This window comes from Montipora capricornis, chromosome 8 (genome assembly GCF_036669925.1).
Source record: "Montipora capricornis isolate CH-2021 chromosome 8, ASM3666992v2, whole genome shotgun sequence".
Classification (NCBI taxonomy): domain Eukaryota; kingdom Metazoa; phylum Cnidaria; class Anthozoa; order Scleractinia; family Acroporidae; genus Montipora; species Montipora capricornis.
The window spans coordinates 5,525,411-5,547,728 of record NC_090890.1 but is presented as its reverse complement, the minus strand read 5'-3'; the positions used below and the strand labels follow the sequence as shown (position 1 = coordinate 5,547,728).

Sequence of the window (22,318 nt, the reverse complement as noted above, 5' to 3'; positions counted from 1 at the left end):
AATGAGAAGGAAAAGCTGCAAAAGGTGCATGACTTTCACGCACAATTTTTCTCACTCTTTGAGAAAGTTACATGGAATCGCAACAATGAATAATTTGTGGAATGGTTCATTGTGCTGTAATTGCACCTGCTGTGATTGGTTGAAGGTAATAATTTGCTTTGTTATTTGTTTTTCAACAATCAATTGAAAACTGCCCTAAGATGTAAATGACATTGTTTTCACTTCTTTACTGCAAGTATTCATCGGGTCATTTGATTTACAGGTCACACTCCACCATTAATTTTTATCATGTTGGTCTGGTGTGACTGAGGCATTTTGGTCCAAAAATTATTCCATGACGTTTATTTTTAAATACATCATTTCCAAGAGCAAGAGTACAGGGCGATCTCAAGATCTTTACTGACTGGCAGATGGCAGAGGGAACTTGTAAGGATAGTTGCCAAAAAATGCAGACTACTGTGAGATCAAAATGCTCCAATCAAAGCTGACTTTCATAATTCGTAAATTATGATAATGGTGGAAGTCATTACGTCATGTAGTCTTCGTTGTACATTGTTAAGTTCATTGTACATCTCAAGTAACAAAATTATAAGATAAATGAAAATACATTACACTGTTATGTGACTACAATTATATATAATTATGATAAAAATTATGGCAGACCTCAACCTGACTTTAATCACACTAATGCAAGGAGTTAATGCAAACTATATAAGGTGCCAGATCTAGAGAGGAGGATGGAGCTCACGTGTCAGTGTTTCATTTCCCAGAGCTTGTAGCTTCTGTATTCATGGAAGTCATTTAAGTACAGGAAGGGGGAAAGGAGGCAAGTCTGGTATAAAGATACTGCATGTGCGAGATGTGGGTCCAGTTTGAGACGTACTTGCGGGCATTCAAGATCCTACTGTTGGGTCAGAGGACTCAAATAAGAGGGTGTAGCCGAGCCCTGACCATTTTTATCCACTTTGTTTTTCCCCAGAGGTGAACCATTTGATCGTGGCCTTATTCATGCTATTGAGTCAGTCATAATTGATTGGACACACCAGATTAAGAGTGTTCTCAAGAGGGATTCGGCTCAACCACTCCTTGAAGGACACAATCCTGGTCCAAACGTTGAGCTTGACTTCTGGAAATCGCGTTCCATGAACTTGGAATGCATCTTTGAACAGGTTAGTGATTACAGTCTGCTTTACTAAAGAGTGAACAACTGCATTTAATTAACCCATTGACACCTCAAATGCCCTAGGACTCTCCCAGGTGACGAGTAAAATTGTCTGGTGTTTATAGACAGTAAAATCTGTCAAGTCTCACTCCCAGGGGTCAATGGGTAAATGGAAGGGACATAGTTTTTGACTGCTTAACCCATTGACCCCTCAGGTGCCCTAGGATGCCCCAATTGTCTGGTGTTAGACAGAGTAAAATCTGTTAAGTCTTTTTTGTAGGGGTCAATGGGTTTAATAATTAAGGTGTTCAGTTATCTGTCTGTGGTAGCCACCTACCATAGCCAGCAACTAAATGAGTTTTCAAAAGGCTTCTGAGTGAAATTAAAACAAATCTTTTTGGTGACAATTAAGATGCAAGGGAGGCAACCACAGGCCACCAGCAAGAAGCAGCCTCTCTTTTATCCCTGGAAGTTATACTCCATCTTATCATTAACAGACTAAAAGCCTTCCTAAAAGATTTCTGAGCTGGCAAAACTGACTCACATCAAGACGATATCCATAGCAAGCTTGTCATTATCACTCTAAAAAAATTATTGGAATGTTTTCTACCATGCGTAAACCATAAACCATGCATGTAGAAGTGTCAGATAGGGAGAAGAAACAAAAACTATAGCTGCAACAAAACAGCAAACAGCGACAATTAGCCAAAGCTTTACTGAATGAGATGAAATTACTGTATGAAATGGAATGTAAGCGGTTTTTTCACAATTAAGTATTCCATCCCTTTCTCCTTCACTTTGACATTAGGTCTGTTCTGATATACTCTCGGGACTCAAAGTGCTCCTCAAGTATTATTAATTAAGTTACACGTAAACATAATCTGTTACAATAACCCTTTAATGTAAAAAAAAGCCTTGTTAAATGCTGGGAGTAACATTTTTTGCTGAATGGACGATTTTGTAATGTTTATGAAACTTGCGTATATTAAATGACATAATGAAGAGAATGCCCTTGGAAATAACTTGAAGAGCTCCCTTACAGTGTGTGCACAATTTATTTTAGACTGATAGACAGTCATTACTTTGAGGTGAAATTTAATTAGCCACATATTATTTGCCTACTGGAAAAAATATTATCAGCCCTTAATGATAGTTAAGTTTATAAACTTATTTTATTACTAAATGTTTGTTTTCAGCTCCATGATGTCAAGGTTAGGAGAATGGCTGAGCTTTTAGAAAAGACTCATAGCAGTTACTTTCCTGCTTTCAAGAATATTTTCAAGGGTGTAGTAGCAGGTATGTGATTTTGTTAGGAATGAATTGGAGGATGACTAGTAAAATTAATAGTCAGAAATGTGGATGGACTGCAGAAGTTTACTTGAGGTTTTATTTACTGTACATTAATATTTTCACAGCTTTGGAGGAGGCAAGGGACATCAATATTCATCTGAAACCCTTGCGTCGATTACTGGATGACATGGAACAATTTGATTTTTCTGAGCTGGATAAGATACTCCCTGCTATTCTTCATACAGTTGGTCTAATCTGGGCAAATTCCAAATATTACTGCAGAGCTCCAAGGATCATTGTCCTGTTACAGGAGCTGTGTAACATGTTGATTGACATGGTAAGTAGATTGCAAGCCAGGGCTACTGATGAATACTGTATAGTGTATGTGAGAGAATGTCTTTGGGAATGTCTTTAGGGAAGCAAGGATGGTGCTGTGGCGAGAGCACTTTGACTCTCACCAATGTTGCCTGGGTTCGACTCCCAGACTTTGCGTCACATGTTGGTTGAGTTTGTTCACTTGGTTCTCCTCCGAGAGCTTTTCCTATGGGTAGTCCAGTTTTACCCCTCTCCTAAAATACCTTGAGTTTAACTGATTTGATTCCTGTACACAGGGCTCGTGCTACTCCTTGAAGTCCTTGAAAAGCCCTGGAATTTAATTTTGGACTTCAAGGGCACTTGAAAAGCTCTTGAAGAAAAGGATTTGGTGGGAAACTGCTTGAAAACTCCTTGAATTTTTGCTTGCGTGAGAACTGTTAAGATTGCACCATGCTAAGTTAAAGAAACATTCCAAAAATTGAGCCCAAATTTGACTATTGGGGAAAGATTAAATGCAAAAAATAAAATGTTGGTGCGTGCACTTAACTCGCAGGACGTGGGAGAGAATATCATGGGAGGCTTTTTCAGCAAAGAAAACACTGCAACACGATGTACATGGCATAGAAATCTTCTTACAAAGATTCCTTGAAAACTCAATTTCTTGTTCTTGAAAACTCCTTGAATACACCTGGAATTTTATATACAAAATCCAACATGAACTCTGTGTACTGCTCTGCCCTTATTAGTGCCCAAATCCCTCAATTCAGTTCCTCTTTCCATTACAGGTTATTACCAGCTGGTACCATTTGCTCCCTTTTAATTAACAAGGATGAACGTTCTTGATTCAAGCAATATTATTACCCTGGTACTGATACATCCTTAATTAATCACTTCTTTTGTTTCTTCATAGGCAAGGATATACTTAGATCCTGCAGAGATTTTTAAGTCAGAAGCTGAAGAAGCTTATGAGAAAACCCAGAAAGCCATTGCGATTTGCACCTGTTTTAAGGAGCACTTTGAGGAAGACAGAAAAAACATCCAAAAGTTTTTTAAGGAGGGACAAGAAGTCAAGCAATGGGAGTTTGCCAATGAACTGGTGTTTACAAGGATCGATCAATTTGTCCAGAGATTGGGGGTCGTGGAGGTTTGTGAATGAAACGTCCTTTAAGTTAATGACAAAGAAACTGTTGGTATCATTATTGTACATATAGAAAAAATGGAGCCCTTCAGATAATTTACTAAATTTGATGGCTTTATTGATAAATATTGGAGGTAAGTTGACTCACAGTATAAACTAAGACCATGAAAGATGATGATACATGGATCCATGTATCCATGTATCCTAGTATCCATGATAGAAGACGATAATTTTTTAAGGATAACGGGAAGAAATGTAATTTTCCATTGTAGTCGAATTGATTTTCATTGGCCCCTGTGCTCTTTGTTTTTCAGGACCTGTTTTCCACAGCTATGGAGTTTGCCAAGTTGGAAAAAGTGGAACTGGGTGGTATCAAGGGCAAGATGCTCAGCCATCAAGTTGTTGAGATCTTTGCAGAATTCAGTGAGATTTTTTCAGTCTTTGGCAATCGTACATATGATGGACTGGATCCTACAAACAGGGTATGAGTATTAACACATGTGGATGGTTAATGATAATAATCTTTCTGAAATAGTTTTTCTCTATTTTCGCACATGCTTACAGAGAGCAACACCTTATTTCCATTAATTAGCTTTTCAAGTCACAATGTTTGAAAATGAATACCAATGGCATGTCAATTCTGGGGGTGGCGGTGGGGGTAGGGGCTGAGGGGTACCATAGCTGAAACAACCCAAACCTTTAATTTTCCTTAGAGCACAGCCTTGTGAGACTTATAGATTTTACTCTGTCTAACGCCAGATGATTTTACTCGTCGATGGGGAACCCCACAGGAGTGAAAGGGTTAACAACAGCTAGGTTCACTCAAAACTATGTCCCCATTAATTTAACCCTTTCACTCCTTTAAGGGCCAATGAGACTTATAGATTTTACTGTCTAACGCCATACGATTTTACTCCTCAATATGGGGAACCCCACAGGAGTGAAAGGGTTAACAACAGCTAGGTTCACTCAAAAACTATGTCCCCATTAACCCTTTTACTCCTTTAAGGGCCAATGAGACTTATAGATTTTACTCTGTCTAATGCCAGACGATTTTACTCGTCAATGGGGAACCCCACAGGAGTGAAAGGGTTAAATAATTGGACTGCAATTTGATGAAAATCCACTGCAAAAGATGAAAAAGTGAAATGCTAATAAGGATTTTGCATTCAGCCATTCAATAGCTTCTTTCATGGATATGCAATTTAGGATACACCACACCTTATTAGCTGCACTTTGTCCTTCTTAAAGAGTTATGAACATTGCCTGTTCTGAATTTTGAAGTGGTTTTGTTTTTTGTTTCAAAATATCGCATTAATTACGACGATGCACCACGAAAAGAAATGCTTCACCTTCTAGTTTTGCTTGAATTCAGCCAATAATGACCAATGTAATTTTATAATCTAATATGACAATCAACAGTCAAAGTAAAACAGATAGAAGTCTTAATTACGCTCGGGATTGTCAGCTTTCTAAATCTTTCACAGTGGTTATTCGACCTTTATCAACTCGTTTTATAAAATCGATTTTTGTTTCAATCCCCCACCAACGCAGTACCACAGTTTCTTTAGAAAATAAAATTTAATAATTTTGTGTTTAATTAGAGTAGGTTCAGCTTCCAATTGACCTGCTTTACTTCTACAAGACTGAAATTATGTTGACGATAGGTGATTAAATAAACTTTTTGTTAAATCTTATTTTTGATGATCATATTTATTGGAGACATGCTTCATCAAACTTTTTTTTGGCTACACTGTAGTTACTGATAGCGTAATAAATAAATTGAATAAAGTTGAGGTTAAAAATGTACAGTTTCTGTAATACTCACTCTTCATTGCATTCTCAGGAATTTGTTGACGATTACAACCAATTCAGAGAGAGAATAGCTGATCTGGACAGAAGGCTTGCTTCCATTGTCTGCCAAGGGTTTGATGATTGTCCAAGCACAGAAGCAGCTCTCAAGGTAAAACCAAAAATAAATCCCGCACATTTGGAAGAAGTTTAAGTTCATTCTAATAACCACTCCACAGATATTTTTTTAACTTTGCAGTGCTATTGTAATCATCTTCCTTTCCAGCAATAGAAAATTGGGGCTAACAAGTTAGTTTTTGAGATATTAGCATTTGAAGACAAAATATAGGGCATTTTTAGGTGACTCTGTTGTTGCCTTGGCAATAAGACAATTCCTCCAACTGGTTTAAGCCACCTTAAAAAGAGGGGGTCGCACCCTCTCAACACATTTTTAACCATTCCTAAATTTAATCTAGCCACATCTAAACAGTGGAAATTCTGTGCACCGACTCAAAATCTTTCTATCCCACTTTTTAGCTTCTTGATTGCTTTGGCTCTTTGCTGGATCGACCGCTCATTCATGCAGATTTTGAGTACAAGTATCCTGTCCTTCTCAAAATGTATGAAGAGGAACTAGATGAAGCCAAGGTGATATTTGATGGGCAAATGACCTTTGCAAATGAAGAACAAACTATGCCAATCAACAAGAACATGCCTCATGTTGCAGGGGCCCTGAAGTGGTCCCAGGAACTTCGAGACAGGATCACTAAACCAATGCACACTCTCAAGCTTTCTGTTAATCATGGGTAGGTACTGTGTAAGGCGTGCTTTGGCCCCAATTATTGGCCATGATTTTCAGCTTTTTACAAAACGTTGGTATATCAGTATCAAAACCTTTCTTATAATGACAATCTTTTGGTTTGCAGCACCCTTGAGACAGCTGAGGCTATGATTATTTTCAACAAATTTGATGAAATGAGTAAACTGCTGGGCACGTAAGTTTAGCATTTTTCACAATTTTATTACGGCAAGTGTTACTGAGATAATTTGTATTTTCTTGTTTAGGAGCGTGTTATTATCATTATCATATTCATTATCGTTATTGTTACCGTTACCGTTACTGTTATTGTTATCTTCATCACTATCATAAGTAAATATTAGTCCAAATAATATTGAAGATGCCGTTGTGAAGGCAGTGTGTCTTTCTCTTCATTTATTTAGCATTACATTTCCGAGTTACTTGCTGTCCCCAATGTGATTCCCCAGCGCTCTAAATCACCAATTTCACCAATCAATCACCAAAAGAGGCCCGTAGATGCTAGGTGCAGTACATCTATTAAAGTTAAAATTTTGTAAGCAGTTTAAAAATCATTAAAGTGACTATGACCTTTCACAGGTATGAAGAGAAAGTTTATGCCGATTGGACCACAGATGTTGGATCTATCTCACAAAAAAATCTTGACAAACCTCTTATCATACGGGATAGCAACACAAAACTCATTAAAGTCAATTTTGATCCTCAGGTCTGTTTGAGAAATTATTTTTCGTCTAAAATACGTGAGTGCCTCGTGCCAAAAATGAGAACCTCTTCAAAAACTCTGTCCCTATTAAAGATGGCCTTTTGAACAGTAATTGACCTACCAATCCCGTTCTCAAGCAATAACCAGAGTTGTTCAGTGAAAGACAATCAACCCGACATATTTCACACCCTAAAGGAGATCGTTCATGTCCAGAAAATAAGAATTGAAAGTGAAATTATGTAAAGATTTTTTGCTGTTTAGCCAAATCCTATATGTTGCTCGTTATAATGACAGCTTTTGACATTAAAAAAATCTTCCTATTTGAAAGATTAGCTCTGAATCATGGAATGTGCTTTTGTGAGGTATTTGTGCACAAGCTTGTCGGACAAGCAAGGCCTTGCAAGCGAGTGTGTTTTTTGGACAGCAATGGATTTCAAGATAACTGGGTGTTAGCTCTTTCATGCGAAAAATCTGTGTTTGTCTTCGCTCTCTGCTTGTGTTCTGAATGATAAAGCAAACATAAGAGTGAAGAGTGACCATATCACCATGTCTTCATCATACTTATAAGAACACTTTCCTCTGTTTCAGCTGATAGCAGTGCTTCGTGAGGTGAAATATCTTGAAATTGCTCAAAATGAAACCCTAGAGAGTATTCCCGAGAGTGCTACAGGCATTTACTCACGGAATGAGACCTTTCACAAATTCCTCTCCAACCTTGACTTGACTGTTGCGTGGTACAACAAGATAAGGGAAACACTACTTGATGTGGAGTTTCCTCTGGTGGAAGGGCAGTTGCAAGAGATAGACAACCAACTGCAGCAAGCTGAAACAACGCTCAACTGGAACAGTGAAGGTTTGTGCCTATTGCATGGTTATAATATGCATTTGGTGCTAGAGTGTTAAGACATAAGGCACTCTTCAGACATCGAATCAAGTGTAAAAAGCGAACTCTCTAGCCACTCTACCAACCCTGCTTTGTTTAACGGTAAGTCCCTTTTCATTCTTTCTGCATTATCACGCAACTGTTTAAACTATTCTCAAAAAAAAAATCGACAAATGAAGGAAAATGCTGGTTTTTTTACTTTTTGATTGAAACAGATTTTCTTGATGCACGCTCATATTTCCTACTAGCCAATCAAAATTCGTTTGATGTCACAGCCATCCCTGGTGAAAATCTTCAAAGGATCTTTAAGGATCTTCAAAGATCGTCATAAAGATCTTCAAGGATCCTAATAAAGATCTGAGAAAAGATCCTCAAAATTCCTTGCAAAGATCCTCAAGGATCTCGGCCAAGATCCTTAAAGATCCTCAAGGATCTTGCCAAGATCCTTGAGGATCCTCAAGAATCTTGCCAAAGATCCTTGAGGATCTTTAAGGATCTTCAAGGATTTTAAAAGATCTTTTGAGGATCTTGTTAAGATCTTTGTGGATCTTTCCTGAATGTTACCAAGGAATTTAAAAAAAATCCTCAAGGATCTTTATTATTTTAAAAGATCCTTTGAGGATCTTGTTAAGATCTTTGTAGATCTTTATGAATCTTACCAAAGATCTGTAAGGATCTTCAATAATCTTACCAAAGATCTTCAAAGATCCTAATCTATCCTTGAGGATCTTGTCAAGATCTTTGTGATTATTTTGGGTATATTCAGTATTCTTACCAATGATCTTCAAGGATGTTTGTGGCTCCATTAAAGAACCAAGATTACTGCCAATTATGGCTTTGATTCACCTCACGGTTAAGATAAGTGCCAGGATGTAATAAAATCTGAAACATGCTAATTTAAAGTGAATTTGGAAATGGCCAATTCCTATTAACTACCGTGAAAAACAACAACAACAGTATGGCACAAACATCATTTAAACTTTCTTTATTTGCATAGATGTGTTTATCATTGTCAAAATCATAAAAAAAATGGAGATTAAGGATACAATAATGTAGGGCTGGAAACAAAAACCTAGTAAGTGACAATTGTTGGTCAATTTTTAGTTTTGCACAAAACTAGCCTAAATAGACCTTTTTCTCTTGTACATTTTGTTTTCCCAATACAAATCATGTGATAATACTCAGAAGGAGCAGAAGGAGCATCTCTTTGGCATTTTCTGGACTACAACAGTGGACCATATGCGAACTATGTGAACTATGTCAACACACTCGTTCTCCTTTCTACGTCATAGCAACTACTAGCCCCAATCCTCCCGTTACTCGGACTTGAACCAAGATGGCTGCCATTTAGGTGCGATTTTTCAAACTTTGAGGGGCCATAAAAGATACTAGATTTGAGCAAATCTAATAATTTTTTCACCGATGTACTATAAAAAATATGGTAAATCATTTACTCCAACTAAAATTTGGGGGGTTAGGTGCACTTTAAAGATGCAATGGTAACTAATTTATTGCAATTACTGAGTTCCCCCAAACATCTGTCTTAGACCTTTAAGGATCTTTAAGGATCCTGATAGAAATCCCGTTAAGGTCCTCAAGAATTCCTTGAGGATCTTTCATAGATCCTAAGGAGATCCTTTGATTGATCCTCAAAGGATCTTTATAAAGATCCTAAAAGATCCTCGAGAATTGTTTGAGGATCTCTCAAGGATCCTAAAAAGATCCTTTGACTGTTCTTGAAAAGATCTTTATCAAGATCCGTGAAGATCCTCAAGGATGTCATGAAGATCTTTGAAAGATCTCTTTGATTAGATTACAAAGATCTTTCCAAAGATCTTTGAAAGATCCTTAAAGATTAATAGAGGATTTATCAAGGATCTTCAAAGATCTTAATAAAGATCTTTTCAAGATCAGTTAAAAGATCCTTTTAAGATCCTTGGAAGATCCTCAAAGAATTCTTGAGGATCTGTAAGGATCCTTACCAAGATTTTGAAACTTACTCTCACTAGGATCTTTGTAAGATCCTCACAGGATCCTCACTGGCTCTTTGGGGATCTTTACAACTCCTAATTGCAATTGAAGGTCTTTAAAGAACTTTCAAAGATCCTTCAAGGATCCTTGAAAGATCCTCATCTTCAAAGATCTTTTGCAGGTCCTTGAGGATCTTTAAGGATCCTTGAAGATCTTCAAGGATCCTCTGAGGTTTTTCACCAGGGATGTTTACATACTCTCATCCAAACACAGCTATTGACCAATGAGAGTGCGCGTACTATCCTAATTATTTTATAAAATTTTGGATAAGTATTGTAAAGTTATTGGAGAGAAGTGTTGTGCCTGATAAGGGGGCTAAAAAAATCCAGGGCCTTAAAAAAAAAGCGCGCTATGTTCGAAATAAATCCGTGTAAACAAAAACTTCAGCGTCCTTAGTTTTCTTGATTTTGTTAACAAGGTGCATGGGAGTACATCGAGAAGACAAGGGAGATGGTCCATGACCTGGAAAAACGAGTACAAGCAGCCAAAAACAATGTTGAAAGTATGAGTCAGCTTATGACGAAATGGTGTGAAGCACCATTGTACGAACGGAAAGAGCGCAAGAAGGAAGGACTACTCAACATTGAGGTACGCATTATTATGTAGGACAGATTTTCTTGATGGAAACGCAGATGTACGGTATTTTCGCTCGATTTTTTTTTTATGAAACAAACGAGGAAGGCTCGGTTTTTCCCTAGCGACGCAAGCAAAAACACGAGTAACAGACGCTAATTCAGAAGCGTCTTCATTATTGGTTTTTTATTGTTTTATTACGAAGGAGACAAAGAAAAAAGTTAGTTCATGGGTTTGCGTATTTTACTTGCATGTCTCAGTTTTAAATCGACTCCCGGTGCACAACCATTCAAATGCAAATGAGTTGCGTATTCTTGTCAAAATCAAACTCATTTCCCTTACAAGCACCAAGACTCACTTCAAAACCGAGACAAACAGCAACTCGGAAATGGCCTGTAGCGCGTAAAATCTTGAGCAGGAGAATTGGAAATGTGGTAACGATTCTTTTGATTTCTATTGGACAGGACAGCGAAACGAACCTGAACAAGCGTTACACTTTGATCCAACAAGCAGGAGACAAAATCCATGAGCGAATGAAGGTATTTACGATTCTTTCTACCTGTTGCTACCCAGACCACTGATCTTTCTTTATAGCATACACTCCAAGGAAGCGACATGCCGTGTCCGTATTGGGAAGATATCTGTTTACAACATTTCTTTTGTTATTCAAATTTGCCAACCACAGGAACAGCCAATGAAGCTCTGGTTGGCACATTAATGACAATAGATGACGTTAACGATATCTTCCCTATGTGAGAAAGTATGGAGATGCCCTATCTAGCCCAAGGGATATGTAAATTTTAGTTCAGTCATTATTTACTGAACGGTCTTAACACGCTACTGTGTAAAAACTCGACCTACAAAGCCAGTAGGCATGCTCAGAACTCAAGTGACTTTGTACTCACAGCTGTATAGTACGGAGAACCTTAAATAACAATGACCACAACCGGGTTTTCTGAGCCCGCGAGACTGAGCACCCCCAGCAAACCATCATTTTAACGAAAACCGCTGGTCAGCAACCTTTGTTCTGGTCATTGCTGTCTAAGGTCTTCCACGAATCCAATAGAAAGTAGACACACTACAAGGAATTTTGTTCAGTTAAGGCGCCTTCTTGTGGGCTTTATGACGTCACGTAGTTTCGGACATAAGTTCAATTTCGAGAAATACATAATTTTTTTGGAAATTCACGAAATTCTGTCGTGTTGCCTATTCTTAATTTTGTCTTGACGTGTAAAAGGTGGGGTTGAAGTTGGAATAGACCTTTTTGCAGATACGGCGGCCAGTTTGATTTCTATTGTTTCGAAAGACATTATGGGATGCTCAGCATCCCAATGGCAATTTAATATGTATTTTCCCCTCTGGGCATCCCATAATAGCTATTTGAAACAATAGAAATCAAAATGACCGCCATATCTGCAAAAAGGTCTATGGACCTCCAAACGTTTCTTCTACTTCAATTCCTCGTAGGGCGTAGATTCTACTTTAAGTACGCCTTGGAATTAAACCGTGTGTTGTGTTTGTTATTCAGAATAACTTGGAGCTGTTCAAAGCAGACGCGCCGACTGACATTTGGCGAGCGTATGTCGACTATCTGGACGACATGGTCTTGGACGGCTTCTTTAACTGTATTCACTGTTCACTCAATTATCTTTTGGAAAACACAGACTCTAAACATAACACCACAGGCCTGTTTGAGGCAAAACTAGAGCTGCAGCAGCCTGAGATGGTGTTCATTCCATCGCTGGATTTCGGTGTCACCGATGGATTTTACGAACTCGTCGAAAGTATCGTTAATGATGTGTACAAGATGGCGTCGCTTGTCAAGAGATTAGCTGAACACAGTGGATCAGAACACTATCAGAACGACGTTGAAGACATGCTTGATTTGTCCGAGATGCGACAAGACTTGATGGATCGTGTAACCAGTATCATGAACAAGGCAAATGAATATCGCAGCTCGTTTGATATATATGCCTACTTGTGGCTTGACGACCGCAACGAATTCATGAGACAGTTCCTGTTGTATAATCACGTGCTAACCGCGGAAGAAATTGAAGCTCATGCCGAGGAAGGTGTCCCAGAGAATCCACCTACTCTAGCGCAGTTCAAAGAACAGGTACGTGTGCTGTCCGGTCCGAATTGACAAGTTATAAGAGAGGCTAAGCATGACGTTTACGCCGAACGGCAAACGTCGGAGTGAAATTAGGGTTTTTTGCCGAAAATGTAAGAACCCTGCTCGGCATTAGCTCAATTCTCAAGCTTCTCAAAGGAGCGAGACAAGTTAGAATGAGAGAAGTTTTACGCTTTTATGATAAGCGGGAGCCTCCCGTTGGCCGTAAACGTCATGCTTAACCTCTTTATCTGTCTTAAAGGGAACCTCCACTAAAACAACAAAATAACTTTAAACCACAGAACATAATGTTTACAATTGGAATTGCTCAATCTTTTTCCAATGAAAACGTTTGTATTCGAGAAAAATAAATTCCAAAAACGCTTATTTTGGCTTTCAAATTTCATGGGCGCCGCCATCTTGAATAATTGTGACGTAACTTGGTTGCCCTATTGTTCTGATACAAGGAGCGATTGTTCTGGAACAATAGGGCAACCAAGTTACGTCACAATTATTCAAGATGGCGGCGCCCGGGAAATTTGAAATCCAAAATAAGTGTTTTTGGAATTTATTTTTCTCGAATACAAACGCTTTCATTGGAAAAAGATTGAGCAATTCCAATTGTAAACATTATGTTCTGTGGTTTAAAGCTATTTTGTTGTTTTAGTGGAGGTTCCCTTTAATCACGACAGATGAAGAGAATCAAATCAGCCAATCGTTATAAGCATTGTATATCGGCGGTGGGAGCGAAGCGCGGGAAAATGCACATGAGGAAGTTCTTGGCCTCTGCTTTGCCGAGAACAGAGAGTAACATTTTAAAGCCAACCACAAAGCCAGTGATGTAAAACCAAAGGCATCGCGAAATTAATTTCGATATTTAATGGAGAAAATTAATCCTTTTCTTTTTTACGGAACAAGTGAGAATACGCTGCTACGCGTAGTAGCGAAAATCGATTTTTAATTTCGTAGCGAAGTCTCAACAAGGATTTTGTGGTAACTCAATTGACAATGCATTTTTAGCAATGCATGTAGTTTTTTTTTGTGGCCGAGGTAACGTCGCGTCTCATCGAAAAGAACTGTATGTGAACAGAAGTCAGAGAAAGCCTTTTTCGGAGTTAATTTGCATTCGTCATTAGTACTGTAAAAACTAATTTCGCGGGTATCTGTGCAAGAGAAACTGAATTTGGGGCGCGTGCGCGCGTGCTCTTGTCATCTCTACTTATGACGCAGTTTCTTTTGTTACGTGGCGTTAGGAGGTAACGGTATATAACCAATATCCTGTAGGATTTATGTGTGTGCGTCGACGCGATCTCTCCATGTTTTTACTGCTGGTTTGTGCATTAAATGGCACAAAAGCGCCGTACAAGTCGTCGCAAATTATACATTAAATATTCAGCTCTGGTCAATGTGTTTAGAGTAGAGCGTTTTATGAAAAAAAAAGTCTCCTATTTTAATTTTGTGAAACGTTGTGCATGGCAATTAAGAAAAACTAGTTTGGGCTTACTGTTTTGTTATCGCTTTTAGATTGACACTTACGAAAAACTTTACGCTGAAGTTGACGAAGTGGAAGGGACGAAGATTTTTGACACGTGGTTCCGCGTGGACGCCAAACCTTTCAAACAGGCCCTGCTGAATATCATCAAGAGATGGAGCTACATGTTCAAACAACATCTTATTGATCATGTCACAAACAGGTAAAGTTTTGTCATGGGTGGATCCTATTGGAATGGTTTAAAACGCTAGAAATAACCTTTTTTTTTAGAAAGCAAAACTGAGCGTCTTTATTTTGCACTTCCCTTATGGTGTGATGTCCATTATGTCTTCGTTTTGTTGGGTAAGTGTAAGAGTGAGCGAGTACTTGTGAGAAAATAGGTGCACATTGCACGCGAGTAAAGGCTCAAGACAAAGAACATTCGCAAGCCTGGGGTGCTTACCATTTACACGAACCATCCAGGTGGAAATTGTAGGTGTAAGTATTAAATGACGCAGCTTGTCCCAATAAAAACTGGATAACGTAAAAAATTTACTGGTATCAACAGGAAAGCCCAAAAAGGACAGAATTAAGACATTGATTGTGCCAATGCATCATAATTTCTGAAAAGTTCTAAATGGAATGGTGTGTACCATTTGATATTCTAACCGAAATTTCCGGATTTTCCGTGTAAATGGTAAATACCCCTGGATAACTCGTGACAGCTCTCTGCAAGTGTAGAAGACAGTTCTCCGGCAACAAAAGCAGTACACACATCCAGTCTCCGACTGGCTTTTTTCTCGGGGAAGTATTCACCTTTGACGCTGAAGTCTTGGAAATGCTTTTTCCCTAAATTTGTGTTTTTTCTGGCTCTGCATCATTTTTCTGCTGTTTCTTTCAAGCAGTATAAAAAAAATAACCTTGCTGTTTGGCCCTCTGGTGATTCAAAGTTAGGCCGAATTTTCCATTTTCTGTTGAACTGAATTGAATAGCTGTATGTATTTCGAGTTCCAATTCACTCCACTCTCCTTCTTTCTTTCTTTCTTTCTTTCTTTCCCTTGAAAATTCGAAACAGTGCTGTTCGTGTATTTCAAAATTTAAAAGACAGTCTAGTATTTTCACGATTTCGACTTTTTCAAAGGCCTTTGTTCTCACAGTTTTGAAAAATCCTTCTTGAGTCAAGTGTCTAACATGGCAGTGTGTCTTTTCTGCAGTCTGAATGACTTAGCGGAGTTCATCAAGGTAGCAGATGTTGGTCTCACTCAGTCGGTTGAAGAAGGCGATTACAATGGCCTTGTTGCTGTGATGGGACACTTGATGGCAGTCAAGGACAGGCAGACAGTCACTGATGAAATGTTCGAACCACTGAAACAAACTATCGAGCTGCTCAAGACATACGGACAGGAAATGCCAGAGGAAGTACATACACAACTTCAGGTACAAACCTCGCGGAACTCTGGTAATTATAATATCAGAGAGCGTTTGACATCGTTTTTGGAGTCAAGAGTTCCAAAAACAAATTAATTTTCTCTGTTAATTTCTAGAAGGAACATCAGCTATAAAACATTTTATTTCTTTATTTTTTTTTAAATAACAGGAACTCCCAGAACAGTGGAATAACACTAAGAAGATTCAAGTGACAGTGAAACAGCAAGTAGCACCGCTGCAGGCCTCTGAGGTCGCCATCATTAGACGAAAATGTGGACAGTTTGATGTAAGTTAATTTTGTAACGTTATTTCTGTGAAACCATCTCTCTTTTTTCAGATACTTGTGACCTCTAATTACCTTGGATTCATATAGGATGCAATTCTATTGAGTTTGGGGCTAACTTAAAGTTCTTTTGTCTATTTAGTTTTAACAAATTTTCGACCAATCTGGTCCCAGTTTTCAAATTGAAGTCGATAAACACCAATCCGTGATCAAATACCAACCGAGTTGTGAATTTTTCCCGTCAAAATAGCCTTAAAAATGTAATTTATGCTGAAGATAGACGAAAAGTTTGAGGCAATATTGAAGGCTAAAAGTCTTTTGGCAACTTTTTTTTATTCGTTAATAACCTGTCCAGGATGAGCCCAAACTGGGCCTTGGAAAGCAGTTGTTATCGCTACACCCTGATCTGTTTCTTTATTGTGAAGGACTGACAAGTGTACCTTCGACAAATATAATTTTCCAGTAAATTGCTATTACACTTGTGGGAAAGAATGCATACCTTTGTGATGCGTTTTTCTCCCTTCTCTGCAGATCAAACAGCACGAATTCAGAGAAGACTTCCGTAAGACAGCTCCATTCCAGTTTGACTCCACACAGTATTACGAGAGACTTGACAAGGTACGTTATCATTTCCAATGAAGTGAAGTGAAGTGACTAAGTTTTTATTCTATGAAGGTAGCAGGTGATAGCCAAAGGCTAATGAACTTCAAAGTAGCCAATAAATTACTTTGATGATCTAATGTTATGTTCTTTTTGTTGGAGATGAATGAATAAACTATGGTTCCTAGTATGTTTGACTTTTCGGTACTTGAATACCCTCTATCTTTGGATTATACCGCGTCCCAAGAATTAGTTTGCGACTAAAAATTGGACCACTCTGTCTATTATGTGTTGTTTTCAAATTTCAAAGATTTACGCGGAATATTCTGACCCTTAGTCGTGATGAAGCGTAGGAATTGGTAAACTACTTCCCACACTCGTTTGAAGACGGCTCCATTGTGCTTTTGCAGGCTAATGTCCAGATCCTTGCCATGGAAGAAGAAATGAATGCTCTGTCAGAGTCTGCAGGACTCTTTGAAGTCAACTTCCCTGATTACAAACAATTGCGAGCTTGTCGCCGAGAGGTGTTCTTGCTTAAACACCTGTGGGACATGATCGAAGTTGTACTAAGCAGTATTGAGGAATGGAAGGACACTCTTTGGACGGACATCAATGTCGAGAACATGGAAATGGAGTGCAAGCGGTTTGTGAAGGAGATACGAGGACTCGACAAGGAGATGCGAGCCTGGGACGCGTTCACCGGACTGGACTCTACTGTCAAGAACATGGTGACGTCATTGAGGGCCGTGGGCGAGTTGCAGAATCCCGCCATTCGGGATCGTCATTGGCAACAGCTTATGCAGGCCACCAAGGTAAGTTCGTCACATTTTCTTCGTAATATCAATTCAAAAGCGATTAACTCTAATCCTGGATTAAATACCGACCGATGTTTGATTTAAGACTTTCAAAAAAGCGTTAACAGTATAATTTTATAGTGAAGGAAAACGTAGTATTATTCATTGAAGACTATAATCTTGTGGATACTTTTTGATCGGTAAATCAACTGAAAGAAAAGTTTCCAGTAATCCAGGATTAGTTTAATCGGGCTTTGAACAACTAGACCCTGAAGCATTGTTTCTGACCTTTTTCTCCTCTAGCTCTGTGAGTAGCGAACTTCAGATTGGAGTACGAGGACGACTAGGAGTACGATTTTTCAGTTCTGAGCTCGCGCATTTCGAAAAATTTCGTTATTTAAACGTAATGTGCGTGCCCTGTACGGAAAACTCTTACTTGTAGTCCAATCTCGACCCCAGACCTCTTCCCTTGACTGAGGGAGAGAAAAGCTCTGGAGAACCTTGAAACAAAGTGTCTTCTCATTGGTTATCGTGAAGAACAATCAAAAAGTGTTTAATTGATGCAGCATTCATGTTAGCACGAGGAGCGAAAAGGCGCCGTAAGGTTCAAATAGCCACTTTTTGGCTATAAGAATCCTACGGGGTATGTTCTCCAACATAGAGTTTCCCAGAGCCTTGGGCCGATCCGAAGCTCTGGTGACGACAATGACTCGTAATCGTTCTCGCACTCCAATCTGAAGATCGCTATTAATGTCAGCTCGCATGAACCCGGTTACCATCGAGTTTACTGTAGAGGGTTGTTATTATGACAGTGAGAAGGTTTAACCAATACTAGGTCCTGTTTTTGTTTAAAAACAAGCCAACAAACAAATAAACAGAGCACCGGTCGGGTCATTGCTAAATAACACAGGCCCACGTTCATGTTCAATGCGTTCTGCCCTTTCATGACACAAGATGCCAGTGAAAATAGAATTGAACATCACAAGAACCACTTAACGAAACTTTTCACCTTGTGGGAAATTATTTGTCTTTACAGGTGAAGTTCATTATGAATGAAGACACAAACTTGGCCGATCTGCTAGCCCTCAACTTGCACAACTTTGAAGACGAAGTTCGTGGAATCGTTGACAAAGCCACTAAGGAACTGGGAATGGAAAAGGTTTTGAAGGAATTGGATGTCACGTGGTCTCAGATGGAGTTTGAGTATGAAAGTCATCTCAGAACAGGTATACCGTTGCTGAAATCAAGCGAGGAATTGATTGAAACTCTGGAAGATAATCAGGTATGAAAAGACAAGACTTTGTCAACTTAAAAGGGGCGATCATTTTAAACAGTGTACAACAGGTGATATACTAAAAGGCATTCCAAGTCGTTATCATTTTGGCCAATATTCGAACATGCGGTGAAGGCTGTGCGCTGTCAAAGACAGTGTCACAAAGGCAGAAAAGGAGGAGAAAAGAAATTTTTTACTTGATCCAAATCCGTCAGAGATATTCTGGATTGGAGCTAAAATGCTTGTTGTAAACCGCTGTCTACGCTAATTTATTTGTGAAATAACCTACCCAAAACATAGGTTGAAAATGTTTGATGTGGATGAAAGGTTGAAAACTATTTCAATGGAAAGGCGAGCGACGCGGCATAACTGAAGAATGTTATTCCGACATGCGAAGATGGAAAAAGTGTGTTATTTAACCAGCAATGCGTACCCGACGCTACGTGAGAAAAGCAGGATCACGGAGATACTGTTGGCATAAAAATCCTCTTTTTTATAGGTACAACTTCAAAATCTTATCACATCCAAATACATCGGGCATTTCTTGGAGGAGGTATCATTGTGGCAGAAGAAACTATCGGTATCAGATTCGGTGATATCGATCTGGTTTGAGGTGCAACGTACATGGTCTCACTTGGAAAGCATCTTCATCGGGTCGGAAGACATTCGTAACCAGTTACCCGAGGACTCCAAACGATTTGATGGCATCGATGTTGACTTCAAGGTAAGGTTTTTTTGTGAGAACGAATTCAATAATCAGTTACTTTTTCAGGGGGAGGAGAGGGGAGGGAATGAAAAACAAGGGACAAGGGTGGCTAGATTTGGTTTAAAAGAAATCCCCGCACAATATTCTGCCTTTGTATGTTTTACAATTTCGGATGATTTGTTACACTAAAACAGGGGAGTTAGGATGGTTTAGTGGTCATCAACCGTGCCTCCCACCTCTGTGACCCGGGTTCAACTCTGGCTCGGGTCGTATGTGGGCTGAGTTTCAGTTGATCTCAATCTGACTCCGAGGGTTTTTCTCAGGGTAGTCCGGTTTCCCTCCCTACTCAAAATCGACTCCCGGCCTATTCCATCAGGCTGTGGTTCTGTGCTTCGAGGTCATACATGGGTCGTGTTCAGGGGCCGGGCGCCTAGCCGGCAGCACAGCTCCTTCGGTCCGACCTCGTGAGCTGAGCAGTTAGGTACTAAAGAGAACTTCTTACCAATCACAGGAACTGATGAAGGAGGCCGCAGAAATCCCGAATGTGGTGAATTGTTGTAACAGAGATGGTCTGTATGAGAAACTGGAAAACTTACAAGAAAGGTGAGTGGGCGATGAATGTATGTATGATGTACATAGTTATGAAACGTAACCGCGAAAAACGAATGGATAAGAACATCACTGCATACCAAGAGTAGAATTCTTCACTCAAAGAAATGTTATTTTGCTTTGTCATTGTCCTTTTATATTTCATCATCATCATTATTGCCATCATCTTCATTATCGTCATCATCATCATTATCGTCGTCATCATCATTAGGGACCTTTAGATCGGAGGAAGGGGACGACTACGAGTAGGAGTTTTCCGTACTGAGCATGTGCATAAGGTTTGGAGGCCGACATTTTTCGAAGTGCGCATGCTCAGAACGGAAAACTCCTACTCGTAGTCGTCTTCGTTCTCCGATCTACAGGTCCCCATTAGTGATCTTAAGATTGGATTTTGAATACGAGTTTTCATTTCTGAAAACGCACTTGAAAAAGAAACTCAATGATATAAAAAGAGTAGACTGGGTCGGGCGCCAAGCAAAAGGCTATCTTGTTGGGTCCACCTTGAGTCCTCAACGTAAGAGTTCAAAGTGAGAGGAAAGCGATTTGTCAATGTTGTATGAACCACTTTCAAAGTTTTTTCGGCATAATATCGAAGGAGGTTCCATTTTTACCCATAACTTCACTTTCTATACGAATCCTTTACGGAGCGCGAAAGTGGCCCCAACAAAATAGGGCCCCGGACTTGTAGGCTCGATCCAGTCTTTTTTTTTCATTAGTGAAAAAACTGCACTTTCACATCTATTTGCGTGTGCTCAGAACTTAGAACTCGTGCTTTGAGTGTTACTCTGATTTAAATCTGACGGAGTCATGTTTCCTCAGTTCGCTCTGACAAAGGGCAAGGGCTGGAAACGTCAGCATTTCAGGCTTCTCTACAGTGGTCAACCTGAATAGGCCACTTCGGAGAATACTATAATAATCTTTGTTTGTCCCCCCAAATTTAGCATAAGCATTGTTTCCAGTTTCTCTTGGGACCATTGTACTTGGGACTTACAATGGTCCAAAGAGAAAACAAAAACAATGCTTATTCAAAATTTGGGGGGACAAACAAAGAGTCTTATGGTATTTTCCGAAGTGGCCTATTTATTTCGATCTAGTCAATGGATTACCAAATATTAGCCTACGTGTAGCCGTACCCTCCCCCCGAAAGAAAAACCCTCGCGTTTTTCTCTGGGGGGGGGGGGGAGTGTGCGGCTACACGTAGGCTACCAAATATCCGTGCGCCAATCTCGGCAGTCCTCCTCGTCATGGTAGCAAGGCGGCAAGAGTATTGTGCATGTGCTTTAACTTTAATTAAAAATCCGCCTTGATGGCCTGGCGTCTTATCACAGCAGGCGGGGCGTCGTGGATTCGATTCCCAGGCCGAACTAACACTTACGGTAGGCCTAAATTGTGGCAAGTTAAATAACCCACTGACGTGTTTGCAAAGATTAGGGAACAAAGTTGTGTTTATGATGGTGGTATTATTTCTACATTTGATAACTGAAACTAGTGTTTATAAACAAGACTTGGCCGCTCACTTTGAATTACAGGCTTCAGTTAACATCGATAAGATCATCTAAGAATGTATTCGTTTTAAATTTCAAAAGTTGCGTAAGAGCCCCGTGACATCTTTGAAACCGTTTGTTGCAGATTGTCACTGTGCGAGAAAGCCTTGGCCGAGTATCTGGAGACCAAGCGTCTCGCTTTCCCGCGCTTTTACTTCGTGTCATCAGCAGATCTACTGGATATTCTTTCAAAGGGCAATCAGCCAGTGGAGGTAAGAAGTAACACAAGATTAATTGCATAGTAGTCACATTGAGGACGCAAGAAACTTACCGGAAAGGGGAAATGGGGAGGGGGGGTGGGTGGGGGGTGTAGTTATTCTTGTGCCATTTGTTTTCTGATAAGGGTTTCAGGCGATTAGAGGATCCCAACCCGGGGCCGAAAAAATAATGGGACTGTTGTCGAACTATATTTTGCTAATTACTTTCAAATACAATTTAAAGCCTTAATAAGAGAGTGCCAACCTCATCCAAAATTTCTGCTTGTGAACTAAACGAAAAATTGCATCTTCGCCTTTGAAGGTCTTATCAGTCTTCTCTCTTGTTTTTCCCTTCGTTTTTACATCCCTGACAAAAGAGACGATAAACAACTCTTTGCGTAACGGGTCCGTTTTCTTCTGTTTGATAGGTCTGCCGCCATTTGTCCAAGTTGTTCGACAACATGGCGAAACTCAAGTTCAAAGATGATGATGATGGTAATCCGACAAAAGAAGCCCTCGGCTTGTACAGCAAGGAAGGAGAGTATGTTGACTTCGACAAGACCTGTGATTGTTCTGGACAGGTAAATTGCGTGCATCGCT

At 39.5% G+C, this 22,318-nt stretch overlaps 1 protein-coding gene across 1 annotated transcript in view; it reads left to right on the top strand.

Annotated features, from left to right (window-relative positions):
- Positions 1-22,318, top strand: part of LOC138059180 (dynein beta chain, ciliary-like) — a 65,746-nt gene that overhangs the window by 6,196 nt on the left and 37,232 nt on the right. Inside the window, exons 3-25 of the mRNA XM_068904723.1 lie at positions 980-1,169; positions 2,359-2,458; positions 2,578-2,789; positions 3,678-3,911; positions 4,220-4,387; positions 5,752-5,868; positions 6,234-6,502; positions 6,623-6,691; positions 7,093-7,219; positions 7,805-8,069; positions 10,549-10,718; positions 11,168-11,242; positions 12,232-12,819; positions 14,338-14,507; positions 15,499-15,721; positions 15,882-15,998; positions 16,527-16,613; positions 17,006-17,407; positions 18,426-18,671; positions 19,162-19,386; positions 19,880-19,971; positions 21,607-21,733; positions 22,147-22,299. Coding sequence (XP_068760824.1) covers positions 980-1,169; positions 2,359-2,458; positions 2,578-2,789; positions 3,678-3,911; positions 4,220-4,387; positions 5,752-5,868; positions 6,234-6,502; positions 6,623-6,691; positions 7,093-7,219; positions 7,805-8,069; positions 10,549-10,718; positions 11,168-11,242; positions 12,232-12,819; positions 14,338-14,507; positions 15,499-15,721; positions 15,882-15,998; positions 16,527-16,613; positions 17,006-17,407; positions 18,426-18,671; positions 19,162-19,386; positions 19,880-19,971; positions 21,607-21,733; positions 22,147-22,299 — 4,426 coding nt within the window. The remainder of the gene's footprint in view (positions 1-979; positions 1,170-2,358; positions 2,459-2,577; positions 2,790-3,677; positions 3,912-4,219; positions 4,388-5,751; positions 5,869-6,233; positions 6,503-6,622; positions 6,692-7,092; positions 7,220-7,804; positions 8,070-10,548; positions 10,719-11,167; positions 11,243-12,231; positions 12,820-14,337; positions 14,508-15,498; positions 15,722-15,881; positions 15,999-16,526; positions 16,614-17,005; positions 17,408-18,425; positions 18,672-19,161; positions 19,387-19,879; positions 19,972-21,606; positions 21,734-22,146; positions 22,300-22,318) is intronic.